Genomic DNA, 16,760 nt, shown 5'->3' on the forward strand with positions numbered 1-16,760 from the left:
CAATCTTCTTGTTAAATATCTGGTTACCAGCTTTCACCTAATAATTGGCCTGAGCATTCCCCAGGCTTTTAAGCATTTCAGTGTTTTTCAGAGGATATTCTTATATTTTACCTAATGTTGCTATTTTCAAAGGGAAGATTAACTGAATAAATTAGTCCACCATTACCCCCCCCAAAAAAGAAAATCCAGTTGTAATGATAAAATAGGCCCAGCATAATTCCTCCTCACTGACCTCTGACCACATCCTCTGACACTGACCCAGGCAATAATGTCACACATAAATACCAGATGGCCCGTGTACCAGGGGACACCCTCACAAATCACAGCCACCACTCAGTGTGTAACTGTTATCCAGTAACAACTCCACACAGTGACATCATACATAAATGTCACCCCTCAGTGTTCTGGGAGATAACCCAGAACTATATTGCTCAACAAGCCTATGTTGGGCACCTGCCATGTGCTAAGTACTGGAGTTACAGCAGAAAATAAGACAAGGTTTCTGCCCTCATGGAATTTACCATCTGGTAGGGGCAGTGGACAATGAACATGTAGCAAATAAATAATTTCAAAGAGTGTAAAGTTCTATGAAGAAAATAAAAGAGGATAATGAGTCAGAGTGGACAGTACTACTTTAGATGGGATATCTGGGAAGACCTCTCTGAGGAGGTGGCATTTCAGCTGAAACCTGAAGGTTGAGAAGGAGCCAGCTATTGGAAGAACTTGGGGTGACGCGTACTAGGCAGGGAACTAGAAGTGCAAAGGCGCTGAGGCAGGAGCGTCACGCTCGAGGAACAGCAAGGAGGCTAGTTTTGCTGGAGAGGAGTGACCTAGGAGGCAAGTGATGGGAGGAGGGGAGAGTGGGGGAGTGAGGTTAGAGAGGGAAGCAGGAGCCAGATCATACAGAGTCTTCTCTTGGCGGGCCGTGGGAAGGAGTTTGATTTTTAAGAATAAATGTAAACCCAAAGGGTGCCAAGTCATTTATGGTCTGAGAAGATCGCTATGATCACTGTTAACCAATCAGAACTGTCATGTGTAAAGATAAGGCCTGGCTCCCCGCAGTGCCACCATCCCAGCTCTAGGGAGGGCGGCTCCTCTTTCAGGAAACTTCCTTCCAAGCTCACAGGTGACACACCTCTCTCCAAGCCCGAAAGAAACATACTTTCTGATTGGACAAATCCAGGAGCATGTTTCTAACCTTCTTTAGGTCGAATCGGGCGGAGCCCGCTGTGACTGATTACAAGCTCTCCCTCTCTTCCAATCAGACCGCTATTCGGGAGTGTGCTTGCGTCCCATTCCCCTGGTGAGATGAGTGAGTCCTGTGATTGGCTCTCCTTGTATGAGTGACAGCAGACGCATCTTATGGGCGCAAAGACGCGGCTGCGCTGCCCGGCACTGTCCGGCGCTTGAGGGTTGTGCAGGAGGAACCCGGAGCTGTCAGGGCGGGCGTCCTGCTCGGTGCCCGCCACCCCGCGCGCCGCCCGCGCTATGGCCGCCCCGCCGCAGCTGCGGGCTCTGCTCCTTGCGATCAACGCACTGTTGCGCAAGCGCCGCTACCACGCAGCGTTGTCCATGCTTAAGGGCTTCCGGAACGGGGCTGTGTAAGTCGGACGGTGGGGCGGGGCAGGGGCTGAGGGATCGATCTGATGGGGTCGGAGAAGCGGGTTCCAGGGCCGGCGCCGCCGCGCTGTGCGCCCCTGAGCAGTCTTAGTGTGTCCCTAGGTCTCTCGGTGTCCAGTATCGGCGCAGTGGGCGCTGGATTTTGGGTTCCGAGCGCCTTCTGAGCCGGGGCTCCCACTACGCTGTTTCTGGGTCTTCCGTGCTTTGCAACCTGGACCTCTTGCTTTGACTGCCTCCCATGCAGCCCCTGTCTCCCTTCATTTGGGCCCAGTTTCCCCTCTCCCGCCGCTGTGTGCCCTTGGGTCTAATGGGAAGCTGGACTCTGGCCTCTAGCCAGCCGGCGGCCCTGCCTCTCTGTGCTCCCTCCATGAAGCTGCGCGTGGGCTTTCATCCCGCTTCTCAGTTCTCTTTTGTAAGTCCTTTCTGGCACAGGGGACTCCTGATAAGCCTCAGTCGTGATGTAAATGAAGCTGCAAATATTTGCTGAGCAAATTGAAGACCTGCAGAAGAGGTCTTGGGGTCATTTCCCCTGGCTGGTGCCAGGATGGGAGCTCAGCTAGCTTCCTTTAAACTTCATGCATAACAGCTTTCATTTATTGAGAGCCTACTGTGCCAGAACTGGGGACGCATCAGAGAACAAACGGAAGATCTGCGTGCTCTTGAAGCTGGCATTTTAGTGGCAGCATGGCATGGTTGTGTGGATGTGACCACCTTGGTTTGAATCCTGGTGCCCCTTACCTGCGTGATCTTGAGCAAGTCTTTTAGACTCTCTAAGCCTCAATTTCTGTAAAATGGGGCTGATAATAGTACTTACACTGTCGGAGGCTTGAGTCAGTGTGTGTGAAATGCGTAGCGCAGTGCCTGGTATGTATATAACTGTTGGCTGCTGTAATTATTGTTCTATTCACATGGATGTCTGACTGGCTCACTCCTTCACCTTGTTCAGGCCTCTGATTGTCACCTCCTCAATGAAGCCATCCCTGAACTTCCCACCTCCTTCCCTACTGAATTTTTCTCCATAATACTTACCACCATCTGACACTAAGTAGTTCACTTATGTATCCTGTTTTTCTACTGTCTTTCTCACTGGAAAGTGAGCTTCATGGTGATGTCAAAAATCTTGGCTCTCTGTGCACCAATGCCAAACAGAAACAGAGACAGAGATTTGGAAGAAAAGAAGAAGCTTTATTCTTTGCCAGGCAAATGGGAAACACAGCCGGCTAGCACCTCAAGAACTGTGCTCCCCGTCTCTGGGGAATAGGGCAAGGTTATATAGCCGGGACTGGTGGTCTGGTAGGTGATAAGGCTCAAAGTAATTAAGGTCTTGCATTTATCTTCTTCTTGCATTATTTCCAAACAGTCACAGCTGGCCTCAGGCAGCCTGGTAATTGGGTCTGTTTGGTAATTGGGTCTGTTGGCCTCTGGGTTGTTGGCCTGCAACCTTCTTTCTGAAATGCCCACATTACAAGGGTTGATTTGCTACAAGGGAGTGCAGGGAGTATAAATACCAGGTGGATAATGTAATTCACACGCGATCAGAGAGTGTTAGGGGCAGGGTGTAATTCACACAGAGTAAGGGAGTGATAGGTACAGGATGTGATTCACATAGTGTCAGAGAATGTTAGAGGTTAGCTTTGTGAAGGACAAATCTAGTTACAGACATTACAGATTAGTAGCAGTTAAAATAAAACTAGGATTGATTAACTCTTTCAGGCCTGTTTATGCTGTTTCCCCAGGCTGTTCATTGTTACTTTATTTTCCTTGTCTATCAGAAAAGAAAAGTCTAATTTCTATTTTTGCTGCAACAATGGGGACAGAAAGTTTAATCTATTTTGTTCCTTGCTATATTCCTAGTACCTGGTACATAGTAGGCTCTCAAATATTTACTGAATGAATGAATGTGCAAGGTGGGAATTGCCATTGTCCCCATTTTCTGGATGAGAAGACTGTGGCTCAGAGAGGAAGATTCATTGCTTACGGTCAAGTCACTTAGTCAGGGTCGGAGCCAGGATTCAAACCCAAGGATACCTGATCTCAGTGCCAGGCTCTTGGCTTCCATGGGCGCCCAGAGTCAGGAAGAAGGTGGTTCCCCCTGGGTCTGGCCAGATCATATCAGTCATGCTTTGGTGAGACCAGGGTGGGGTGGGCCCTGAGATGACAGCAGTGGGCCCAGGCCCATCTGTAAGGACCTGGAGTCAAAGTGGGGAGACTGATGATCAAATTACCACAGCAATACCAGATGATCAGGAATGCTTTACAGAGGAGGTGATGGTGCCATTTTGAAGGCTGAGCTGGAATCTGCTGGGGGTGGTAAGGGCATCTCAGGCAGAGGGAATGGTTTGAACAAAGGCCTGGAGGTGGAAAAGAATGTGCTGTTTGTCTTGGATGACTGAGAACTGAGACGTATGAACTGTGTGAAATGTAACTCATTTTGATGCTCCACTCCTAAATATATCAATGTGCATCTCTGCAAATAAGAGCATTTTCCTCTACGGCTAGATTATCATGATTACATTTAATAAATTAATCATAATGCTATAACCTTGACTGCTGCCCAGTTGATAGACAAATTGTTCCAGTTGTCCCCCAGGTGTCCTCTATAGCAAGTTTGTCTAGACCAGGATCTTCCAGGATATCGCACTGTACCTGCATATCCTTTAAATCCTTTTTAATCTGGGGCATCCCATTTTTCAAGATGCAGAGTGATCCTGTGAGTGGTACTAAGTGGCTCCCACCTGAGTTTGAGGAGTTTGGGTAGGGGGCCAAGCAGATGTAGGGAGTTGGGGGCATTGTTCTGCTTGTGTCTGTGGTATAAGGAAGGACCCTTCTAGCCCTGGCCAGCTGGAGGAGGCCAAGGGTCTCTTTATTCAGGGGAAAGAGACATGACTTTGGAGGAGGTGGGGCAGAGAGCTTGCTGGGGCCAGGATGAGGGCCCTGCCCACAGCTAGGCATTGTGAAAATAAGCCATTCAGTGTGGCCACCACTACAGTAACACTGCTGTCACTTGATCACATTTTTTATTTGACTTATTTTTTGAAAATTAGGTAGCATATTCACAAAAGGCATAAAAAGTTAGAACTTTTTAGAAGTTTACACACCTTGCTCTAACCAAGCATAGAGCACATATAGCGCCACCTCGTTCTTGTACAGCTGTGTGGTATTCATTCCACTGACGGCTGGGTCCATTATTTGTTTACCCAGTAGCCCCCTGTGGATGGACACATGTTTGCTCCCAGTCTTCTGCTGTTTCAAGCAAGCCTCACAGATACTCATATGAAAACAATATGGGACTCATGACAGTTGTCTCAAGGAGGCTGCCAAAGATTTTTAGACCTTGTAGCCTGGTAAGATTGGGGCCAGACAGCAGGAGAACTTGCTGGGGTGAGGGGAAGTCCAATAAAGAAGAAAAAGAAAGGCAGAGACACTAATATTGGTTGAATTAGGAACTTTTACATGTGCTATGTCCTTAACTGCCAGAAGCAACTCTGAAATGGAGAATACTTTTAACTGATGGGAGAAGGGAGGCTCAGAGATGTTAAATGATTTATCCAAGTGTATACAGCACAACAGGGCAGGGCTTTGGCACCAAATATTATTTCCTTTGCACTACCCACTTTGGTTTGTTTTTTTTTTTTTTTTTTGGCCACACCGCATGGCATGCGGGATCTTAGTTCCCCCACCAGGGATCGAACCCGCACTGCCTGCATTGGAAGTGCGGAGTCTTAACCACTGGACTGCCAGGGAAGTCCCTGTACTATCCACTTTGAACCCAGATCTAACTTGAAAGCCAGCGTTATTTTTTCCCTCTTGAAATGATGTCAGGATTAGGGATGGGGAGGGGGCACAGGGAGTCAGAAAGAAACTGTGATTCAGTGGTGCTGTAGTAACTGTTTTCTTTTGTTTCTACAGCTATGGAGCCAAAGTCCGGGCCCCTCACGCACTGGTCATGACCTTTCTCTTCCGGAGTGGCAGGTACCCATCACTTCTGCACACCCTTCAAACTGGGAGAGAATGTGGTCACCCCTCAGTGCCAGGACTGTTGCAGTAGCTTCCTAGCTGGGTCTAACCTGTCTGCACCACCACCTCCTAAAGCACAAGTCTGATTCTATTATCCCATCTCGAAAATTCCCCAGGCTCCTCGCTGTCCTTCAGAGAAGCCCAGCTTCCAGGTGTGGGCTTCAAGGACCTCTGCAGCCTGACCTCAGGGACATCCCCCCTACTCCCCCACGTCCACCCTGGGGTGCCCTTGGCACCAAGACTCACTGCCATTCATTCATGTGCCGCATGTGGTTCTACCTCCTTACGTTTCTCATGCAGTACCCCCCGCCAGGAATGCCCTTTCCTCTTCCACCCCACCTTTATTTCCTTCCTAGTAACCCATACCAGTTCTCTGAGGATGACTTTTTCAGGAAAACTGTTCATGACCTACTTTCTGCCCTTGTTCAGACTTCCTGGCCTTCCTCTGATCTCCTATAACTTCCCTCAAGAAACTTCTCAGAAATCACTTTGTGGTCTAGTTTTTAATGTATGTAGCCTCATCTGGAGCTTATAAGAATCACACATGGGGGACTTCCCTAGTGGCTCAGTGGTTAAGAATCCGCCTTCCAATGTAGAGGATGCAGGTTCAGTCTCTGGTCAGAGAACTAGATCCCACGTGCATGCCGCAACTAAGAGTTTGCATGCCACAACTAAGGAGGCTGCAGGCTGCAACTAAGGAGCACACTGCCGCAACTAAGGAGCCAGTGAGCCGCAACTAAGGAGCCTGCGGGCCACAACTAAGGAGCCCATGAACCACAACTGAGGAGCACACATGCTGCAACTAAGGAGCCCGCCTGCCACAGCTAAGACCTGGCACAACCAGAAAAAAAAAAAAAAAAAGAATCACACGTGGACACCCTACTACTCAAATCCAGCTTGCAAGATTTTTTCTACTTTTTTTTTTTTTTTTTTTTTGCCATGCTGCACAGCATGCAGGATTTTAGTTCCCCCACCAGGGATCAAACCTGCATCCCCTGCAGTGGAAGCATGGAGTCTTAACCACTGGACCACCAGGGAAGTCCCTGTAAGGGACTTTCTTTATGTATTTTTCCTATTTATTTATTTATTTATATTTATTTATAATTTTTGGCTGTGTTGGGTCTTCGTTGCTGCACACGGGCTTTCTCTAATTGCGGCGAGTGGGAGCTACTCTTCGTTGCAACGTGCGCGCTTCTCATCCAGTGGCTTTTCTTGTTGCAGGGTACAGGCTCTAGAGCGGGCAGGCTTCAGTAGATGCAGCACGTGGGCTCAGTAGCTGTGGCTCGTGGGCTCTAGAGCACAGGCTTAGTAGTTGTGGCGCACAGGCTTAGTTGCTCCATGGCATGTGGGATCTTCCCCGACCAGGGCTCGAACCTGTGTCCCCTGCATTGACAGGCGGATTCTTAACCACTGCGTCACCAGGGAAGCCCTGTATTTTTCCTTTTTTTTTTTTTTTTTTTTTTGCGGTACACGGTCCTCTCACCGTTGTGGCCTCTCCCACCGCAGAGCACAGGCTCCGGACGCGCAGGCTCAGCGGCCATGGCTCACGGGCCCAGCCGCTCTGCGGCATGTGGGATCTTCCCGGACTGGGGCACGAACCCGTGTCCTCTGCATTGGCAGGCGGACTCTCAACCACTGCACCACCAGGGAAGCCCTGTATTTTTCCTTTTTTAAATTTATTTTTGTTTTAGTTTTTGCCCTCTGAATCATTTTTTTGAATCATTTTTTTAATTGAACTCATTCATTCAGTAAATATTTATTGACCATGTGCCAGACACTCAAAGATTATTATTATTCTTTTAATAAATGTATTTATTTTTATTTATTTATTTTTGGCCCCACTGCGTGTGGGCTTTCTCTAGCTACGGCAAGCAGGGGCTACTCTTCGTTGCGGTGCACAGGCTTCTCATTGCGGTGGCTTCTCTTGTGGTGGAGCGCGGGCTCTAGGGCGCCCAGGCTTCAGTAGTTTTGGCATGCTGGCTCAGTAGTTGTGGCTCGCGGTCTCTAGAGCGCAGATTTGGTAGTTGTGGCACATGGGCTTAGTTGCTCCGCAGCATGTGGGATCTTCCTGGACCAGGGCTGGAACCCATGTCCCCTGCATTGGCAGGCAGATTCTCAACCACTGTGCCACCAGAGAAGCCCCCAGACACTGTTTTTAGGTGCTGGGGATACAGCAGTGAAAAAAAAACAGAGAATGATCACTTCCCTTGTAAAGCTTGCATTCTAGCAAGGAATAGCAGAAAATAAACATAATAAGGAAAGTATATGGTATGTTAGAAGATTGTATGGGCTGTGGGAAAGAAATATTAGAGCAGGGAAAGAGGGAAAGGGGATCCAGAGAGCTGGAGGAGGGGCAGGCTGCAGAACTAAATAGGGAAGGCCTCAGTGAGTAAATGACATTCGAGTAAAGACTTGAAGGAGATGGAAGAGTTGGCCAAGTAGGTATCAAGGGAAAGAGTGTTTCAGGCCAAGGGAACAGCCAGTGCAAGGGTCCTGATGTGGGATCATGCCTGGTGAGTTTGAGGAGGCTGCAGCAGAGGGATTGCAGGGGAGAAAACAAAGAAAGGAAGGTCACAGGGGTAACCTAGGCCCATCCTGTCCAGCTTTAGGTCATAGAGAGGAGTTTGGCTTTTCCTTTAAGTGAGACAGGAAATTGTTGCAAGAATTTGTATAGGGAAATGCCACTCTTTGACTTATCTTTTAATAGTGAGAGAGTGAAGAGTTTGCTGCTAGGGGTCAAGGGCAGAAGTAGGTGTAAAGTAGGAGGCTGTGGCAATAATCCAGTTGAGTAACTGTGGTGGCCCAGACCTTGATGGTGGCAGTGGAGGTGAGGGGTGTTCAGATTCTAGAAACATTTTGAAGGGAGGATTAGTGCCAACACTTGACAAGTGGGAAATCCAGCTTGCCTTAGGACTGTCAGTGCTGGGCCCATGTTCCTATGGGGTGAGAACCACCTGACTCCTGGCTCTCCCCACTCACCTGGCAGACTTCCACAGGTCCCAGAAGACGCACTTCAAGGTCCTTCTCCAGCCTTGAGGGTCCTTGTGTTTGCCGGCCCTGAACTGATCTCCCAGAATACACTCTGCTCCTCTCCCTGGTTCTCCTCACTGCCCCCTAGTGATTTTTTAAAGATAAATCAAATCATCTGTCCTACTTAAATGTTGGCTTCTCTCAGGATAAAGACAAAACTTAGCATGGCCCCGCCCCTCCCCCCACAGCCTTTGCACCACACATTTTCTGCTCAGGCCTTAATGGTTTCTCTCTGTTCCTTTACTCCCCATTCTCTGTCCCTCCTCAGGACCTTTGCATGTGCTGATCCACTGCCTGGGATGCAACTCTTCTCCCTTCCTGACCTCACTGACTCCTCATTCTTCACACCCCAGGATCATGTCTTGTCAAGGTCAAAGTTTGACCTTTGTGTTGTAATTATTCATTTCATAATTCCCTCTCCCATTAGATCATAAACCTCATGAGGGCAGCAAGCAGATCTCTTTTTTCTCAGACTTGTATCCCCAGATCCAGCACATGGTACATACTCACTCGCTCATTCATTTCTTCACATCTTCACTCCAAAAAAATATATTTACTGAGCACCTACTATGTGCCAGGCCTTGTACTGGGGGCTGAGGATGAACAAGCCAGATGTAGACACCACTCTCTGGTAGCTTCCACTGGGATGGGGTGGGAGTGGGGGGAGATAATAAGCAAGTATATAAATGTCAGGTGGTGATAAGAGCTATGAAAGAAAAGAAAAGTTGGGTAAGGGAACAAAATACGATGGGCATTCTTTTACGTAGAGTGGTCAGGGAAGACCTTTCAGAGGAGGTGGCGTGGAGTCAAGGCTGGAATCCAGTGAGGGAGCAGCCCCAAGGACATGGAGCGTAGAGGCCCAGGGTTGAATGAGCATCGGCCCGTGAGCTCCTTGCCTGGGTCAGTTTTGCATGCCAGGTGGGTGAATGCCCTGGGGGCGGCTGGGCTTGCACTCACGGTGGCTCCCTGTGTTTGTGCAGCCTCCGGGAGAAGCTGTGGGCTGTCCTGCAGGCCACGTACACTCACTCCTGGAACCTGGCCAGCTTTGTGTTCACTTACAAGGGACTCTGCGCCCTGCAGTCCCACCTCCAGGGCGAGACCTACCAGGTGCACTCATTCGTGGCTGCCTTCCTTGGGGGCATCCTGGTGTTTGGAAACAACAATAACATCAACAGCCAGGTAAAGGCCCTCTCCTGGATGTGGGTTGGGGAGAGGGGTGGAGGTGAAGCGTGGGACAGGATTCAGGTATAGAGTTGGGGATGGGAGTCAAAGAAGACAAGCTCTTGGTTCCCTTCCATGTATGAGGGTCTGTGGTTCACCAGTCCCTGTGTGACCTTGGGAAGGTCACTTCCCCCTCAGTTTCCCACTCTGTTAACCAGGTGCCTTGTTGGAATTCCATGATTCCCAAAATCAATGTGTGTGCAGCTCTCTGGGGCAAAGATTTAAAAAAACAAAACAAAACAAAAACACAAAACACCACTCTGCAGTGACATGAGAAAAAAACATGACCCTGGAGTAAGATTTTCATAAAACAAAACTTACTACATTCAAAGAATTGCTTCTTATTCTGTAACTTGACCTTTTTTCTGGGTTAAAGTTCTGTTTTTTAATGAGGTGATGAAACTAAATGCTAATCGTTGCTGCTGCTCCTGTTTTAGCATCCTTCTTGGGCAATATGAAAGTTGGCAGTCTTTCCAATTTGCCTTCCTCAAATTTCTTAAATATTCTTTTTTTTTTTTTTTTTTTTGCGGTACGCGGACCTCTCACTGTTGGGGCCTCTCCCGTTGTGGAGCACAGGCTCCGGATGCGCAGGCTCAGCGGCCGTGGCTCACAGGCCCAGCCACTCCGCGGCATGTGGGATCTTCCCAGACTGGGTCATGAACCCGTGTCCCCTGCATCGGCAGGCGGACTCTCAACTACTGCGCCACCAGGGAAGCCCTTAAATATTCTTAAATTATAAAAATAATATTTTATTTTCACATTTTAAATAATGCAAACTAAGCACCCCCTATGTGCCTGGCACACTTCTGGGTGCTTAGGACACATCATGATAAAATTAGAAAATAAACTGGAAAGAAAGTTCCTGTCCCCCACCAACTGTCCAGCCACTGTCCAGAGGTAGTCACTTTTTTAAAATTAATTTTTATTGGAGTATAGTTGATTTACAATGTTGTGTTAGTTTCTGCTGCACAGCAAAGTGAGTCAGTTATAGATATACATATAGACAGTCACTTTAACTGTGTATTGTATAGCCTTTCAGAACTTGTCTGTGCTTGTGTCAGTGTACATAGTAGGAGTTTTTCACCAATGAGATCATACTACGTTTTTTTTCATGTAACAGTGTATCTTGGAGGCCTCTCTTGTCAGTCCCTTATCCTTTATAACATCAGTAGAGCCCTCTGCTGATGGGATGGACCAGCCTTGATTTCACAGTCTCCTCTGGATGGACATTTAGGGGCTCTTTAGCCTTTGGCCATCACACACACACACTGCAGTCTACATCTTTGTTCAGACATCTTCCTGTACTTATGTTAGTCTGTCCGTAAGTTCCTAGACATGGAATTGTGGAATCTAAAGATATGAGCATTTTGTATTTTGGGAAAGTTTCCCCAATTTTGTTTCTTTGATAGAAATTTCACTTGTCTGTGAACTTCCAAAATCTAGGAATCCTGGACACACCCATCTCCTTCCCTCTCCCCTCCTTTCCCTGACCCCTGGCAACAGCTTCTCTGACCTCCATTTCAAAAATGTTGTCATTTCAAAACTGTTACATGATAGACATTTCTCCAAAGAAGACATACAGATGGTCAACAGGCACATGAAAAGCTGCTCAAGCTCACTAATTATTAGAGAAATGCAAATCAAAACTATAGTGAGGTATCACTTCACACCAGTCAAAATGGCCATCATCAAAAAGGCTACAAATAACAGATGCTGGAGAGGGTGTGGAGAAAAGGGAACCTTCCTACACTGTTGGTGGGAAAGTAAATTGGTGCAGCCACTATGGAGGTCAGTATGGAGTTTCCTTAAAAAACTAAAAATAGAGTTACCATATGATCCAGCAATCCCACTCCCGGGTATATATCTGGAAAAGACGAAAACTCTAATTAGAAAAGATACATTCACCCCAGTGTTCATAGCAGCACTATTTGTAAGACATGGAAGCAACCTAAATGTCTGTCAACAGATGAATGGATAAAGAAGATGTGGTGTATATATATACAATGGAATATTACTCAGCTATAAAAAAGAATGAAATAATGCCATTTGCAGCAAAATGGATGGACCCAGAGGGTATCATACTAAGTGAAATAAGTCAGACAGAGAAAGGCAAATACCATATGATGTCGCTTATATGTGGAATCTAAAAAAATGATACAAATGAACTTATTTACAAAAGAGAAACAGACTCAGAGACATAGAAAACAAACTTATGGTTGCCAAAGGGGAAGGGGTGGGGGAGGCATAAATTAGGAGTTTGGGATTAACAGATACACATTACTGTGTATAAAATAGATAAACAACAAGGACCTACTGTATAGCACAGGGAACTATATTCAATATCTTTTAATGACCTTTAATGGAAAAGAATCTGAAAAAGAATATATATACATATATATGTATATGTGTGTGTATAGCCGAATCACTTTGCTATACACCTGAAACAAACACAACATTGTAAATCAACCATACTTCAATTTACAAAGATGTTATATAAATGGAGTCATTGTAGTATGTAACCTTTGAGGATTGGCTTTTTTCACTCAGCATCATTTCCTGGCAATTCATCCAAGTTATTGTACGTATTAGCTGTTCATTCCTTTTCATTGCTGAGTGGTTATGTTATCCATGTTATGGGTATACCTGTTGAAGGACATCTGGGTTGTTTCCAGTCTTTGGCTATTAAGCATGCAGCTACTCAGAACATTCTTGTACGTGTTTTTGGTGAACGTAAGTTTTCACTTCTGGGGTAAATACCCAGGAGTGCAATTGCTGGGTCATATGGTCCATACATACTTAGTTTCATAAGAAACTGCTGAAGCATTTCCAGAGTGATTGTACTGTTTTACATTCCTATCAGGAATATATGCGTGATCCAGTTTCTTCACATCCTAGCTGGCATGTGGTTTATTACATTTTAAATTTTAGACATTTTAATAGGTGTATAGTGCTATCTCACTGTGGTTTTAATTTGCATGTCCCTGATGCCTAGTGAAATTGAACCTTTTTACATGTGCCTGTTTTCCTTCTGTGTAACCTCTTCAGTGAAATAACTGTGTCTTTTGCCCATTTTCTAACTGGATTGTTTCTTTTTTCACTGTTGAGTTTTGAGAGTTTCTAAAAATATATTCCAGGTGCTAGTTTTTGTCAGATATGTGTTTGTAAATATTTTCTCCCAGTCTAGCTTTTCTTTTCTACCTCTTCACATGGGCTTTCACAGTGGAAAAATTCTGAGTTTTGATGAAATCCAGTTTATTAATTTTTTTCTTTTATGGATTGCTTTTGTTGTTGTTGAGCTACCTTTTAGTTTCGAGCCATGTAAATATATTCATTTTTCAGATTTTTTAATGAAAAAGAGTAATAAAGCCATAAACAGTCACATTTAAATGCCCGCTACGTAACCGTTTCAAGTCACCCCGGCGCGCAGGCGGCGCCCCAGGGTGGCAGAAGGTTCCCGGTGGCTGGGCCCACCTGTAACCCCCACCTCCCTGTCATTCGCTCCCTCAGATCAACATGTACCTGATGTCACGCCTCCTGTTTGCCCTGTGCCGCCTGGGCGTGGGGAAGGGCTACATCCCTGAGCCCAGGTGGGACCCGTTCCCGTTGTTCACCGGGCTACTGTGGGGGCTGGTGCTGTGGCTCTTCGAGTACCACCGGCCCACGCTGCAGCCCTCTCTGCAGTCCTCCATGACCTACCTGTACGAGGACAGCAACGTGTGGCACGACCTCTCGGACTTCCTCATCTACAGCAAGAGGCGCCCCTCCGAATAACTTGGCCCCAAGGTGCTCATGGAGGCTCCCGCACCCAAGTCACCATCAGCGGGCTCAGCTCGAGTTTGGCTCCATCAGCGAATCATCCCAGGGGATCTGGCCTTTTCAAGACCCGGGGTCTCAGACTCTAACTTTTATTAGCCCGGGGTTCCGTTTGCCTAAGCGAAAGCACTGATTTTCAGACCCCATTAGGTACTCTTGAATGGTGGAACGAGCCGCCAGAGCAGGCTGAGGAGCCTTGGGCGCGGTGACAGCTGTGCTGCTGACTCTGTGAGACCAGGGAAGGTCACACCCCACCCTGGGCCTCAGGGGTCATCGCACTCAGAGGAGGGCACTGAAGTCTCTTTCTGGTGGGTATGTTTTCCGACCGTTCTTCTGGAACATTTAGAAAATATGCAGTTCCTCATCTTAGGTGTTCTACTGGAGAAGCTCTAGCGTTTCCACTGTCCAATAGAAACACGATGTGAGTCATATACGTGATTGAAATTTTTTTAGTAGCCACATTCCAGTGGTTAGGACTCCGAGCTTTCACTGCCGAGGGCACGGGTTCAATCCCTGGTTGGGGAACTAAGATCCCACAAGTCGTGGGGTGTGGCCAAAAAAAAAGTGGGGAGGCAAGAAGCAGGTGAGATTAACCTTAATCATATCTTTTAACCCAGTATTTCTAAAATATTATCATTTTAACATGTAATAAATGTAAAAGTTATGAGATATTTTACATTCTTTTTTCTTGTAGTAAGTCATCAAAATCAGGTGTGTGTTTTACACTTACAGCATTTCTCAATTTCAACCAGCCGCATTTCAGGTGCTTATTAGTAGCCACATGTGGCTAGTGGCTCCTGTTTTGGATAGCACAGATGTAGTATGCTCTACCCTCGCAGAAAATTCTAGTGGACAGTGCAGATATAGAGCCAGAAGACATGGGTTTGAGTCCCCACTCCACCACTGTGTAACCTTGGGGAAGGTTCTTAACTTCTCAGAGGCTCAGTTTCTAGTAAAGTGAGGATAATCGTAGTAATACCTGGTGTCCACATTGGACTTGTGTGGCTACAGCGGCTGCTTCTACTAATTACACCCATGTAGTGAGCTCCTACTTCCTCTTGGGTGCTTTGCACTAATTATTTTTAACCCATTCAAAGACCTTGCAGGTATGTATTTGGATCTCCATTTCACAGATGTGGAAACTGAGGATCAGAGAAGAGAAGTAACTTGCCCAAGGTAATACAACTAATAGTATGACAGCCAAACCAGGGTTTGAACCCAGATCTATGCGATTTCAAAGCTCATGTTTTTTTCAGTGCCTTACTTTAAATTTAGAAACCGAAACTATGCTATGCAAATGTTAGCTAGTTATAGGGGTGCAAACTCACATGCCTATAGGGGCCTGGCAAGTGGTATAAATGATAATGTTCTGGGTGCTATGCAGTTGGGAATGACAGGGATGTGGGGAACTGGAGACTCGTGTGCCAGACTGAGTTTTGAAAACCACCAAGCTGGACAGATCAAACAGGTCTCCAGGGGACTTGGTCCATGGACCACCAATTTGAATAGGCATACTTCAATCTCTTTTTATATTTTGAAAATTACGGACTTCCCTGGTGGCACAGTGGTTAAGAATCCGCCTGCCAATGCAGGGGACACGGGTTCGAGCCCTGGTCCAGGAAGATCCCACATGCAGCAGAGCAGCTAAGCCCGTGTGCCACAACTACTGAGCCTGTGCTCTAGAGCCCATGAGCCACAGCTACCGAGACCGGGTGCCACAACTACTGAAACCCGCATGCCTAGAGCTCGTGCTCCACAAGAGAAACCACCGCCATGAGAAGCCCACGCACCGCAACTAGAGAAAGCCCTCGTGCAGCAATGAAGACCCAACGCAGCCAAAAATTAATTAGTTAATTAATTTTAAAAAAAGGAAATTACTAGTAGAAATATCCACATGAGTCACTGACCTTATTAAAATGCAGATTCTGATTCAGTGGGGTCGGGGTGGGGCCTGAGATTTCTGTATTTCTCACAGGCTCCTGGATGATTGCTGCTGCTGCTGTTCTGAGCTACGCCTTGAGTAACAAGGTGGTAGGGAATGATGTGGGGCCAACAAGTAGCCCATGTGACAAAGGAAGAAACTAAGTCACAGAGCTGTTAGGTCATCGAGGTGGGATTTGGTCTGATTCTAACTGCGTGCTCTCAAGCACAGTGTTGTACTGCAGGCCCGGAGGAGGGGATCTTGAAGTTCCCCTAGTTCACTCCGTGGAGGCCGAATGAGATCCCAGGGTTATGGGGAGGGGAGGGTGGCTGTCAGCAAGTGGGCTTTGTCGCAGATGCTGCGGTGCCCACCCATATCCCGTCTAACTTACCACTTCAGTGCACACCAGCCACCCAACTGCCACCCTGAGTCTTTCTGCCCGAGGGCCCCTCACTTGCTCTTGGCACCAGCTTTGCCAGCCTGCAGCAGACCTGCAGTGCTAGAGGATTAACACATCCTGGGAGCAGCCCTCAACAAGTAACTGATGACTACCCCCACTCCTGCACCCCTCACCCAGTTGTCACTGGGTGGGATAACTCTGAGGTGCCTGCTCCACACTGGCTCCCAGAATACCCCAGCAAGACTGAGCTCTGGCTGCCCACAGTGGTCACTTGTGTGATGACACCTCCTCCTTGTCTCCCTCCCTCATGCCCCTACCAGCGCTTGGAACCACTTCCCACAGAAACCACTTGCACTCAAATCCTTGTCTTGGGGTCTGCGATTAGGGGAACCCAAACTAAAACTGGCCTCTGGTGCAACGAGTTGAGAGGCAGCACAAGTGGTGGTTAAGGACATAAGCTTTGGAGCCAGAGTGTCTGGGCTCAGTTCCAGCCTCGCTGGTCCCTTGCAAGTGTCTTAACCATTCTGGGCCTCCGTTTTGTCATCTGTAAAATAGGCATTCTAATAGCGCACACCTCATAGGGTGGTCTGGAGGATTAAATGATGTGATAGCGTATGAAGTAAGCACTCGATAAAGGTTTGCTTTTATTTCCAACATATCAACCAAATGTAAAAGAAAGCATGGCCCTGAGGACTGCAGACACCCTGCTTTTTTAGCCTGTCCTACCCCACCCTCAGC

General features: G+C 47.2%; 1 protein-coding gene across 1 annotated transcript; it reads left to right on the plus strand.

Moving 5' to 3' along the window:
- Positions 1 to 1,413: 1,413 nt before the first annotated feature.
- PXMP4 (peroxisomal membrane protein 4) lies at positions 1,414 to 15,273 on the plus strand. The gene is made up of 4 exons (XM_029219329.1): positions 1,414 to 1,601; positions 5,530 to 5,592; positions 9,648 to 9,846; positions 13,396 to 15,273. The coding sequence occupies exons 1-4, from the start codon at positions 1,489 to 1,491 to the stop codon at positions 13,657 to 13,659; spliced, it is 639 nt and encodes a 212-aa protein (XP_029075162.1). The 5' UTR covers positions 1,414 to 1,488; the 3' UTR covers positions 13,660 to 15,273.
- The last annotated feature ends 1,487 nt before the right edge of the window (positions 15,274 to 16,760 follow it).

The sequence above is a fragment of the Monodon monoceros genome, unplaced genomic scaffold (assembly GCF_005190385.1).
Source record: "Monodon monoceros isolate NGI ecotype Baffin Bay Population unplaced genomic scaffold, NGI_Narwhal_1 Super_Scaffold_13, whole genome shotgun sequence".
Lineage (NCBI taxonomy): Eukaryota > Metazoa > Chordata > Mammalia > Artiodactyla > Monodontidae > Monodon > Monodon monoceros.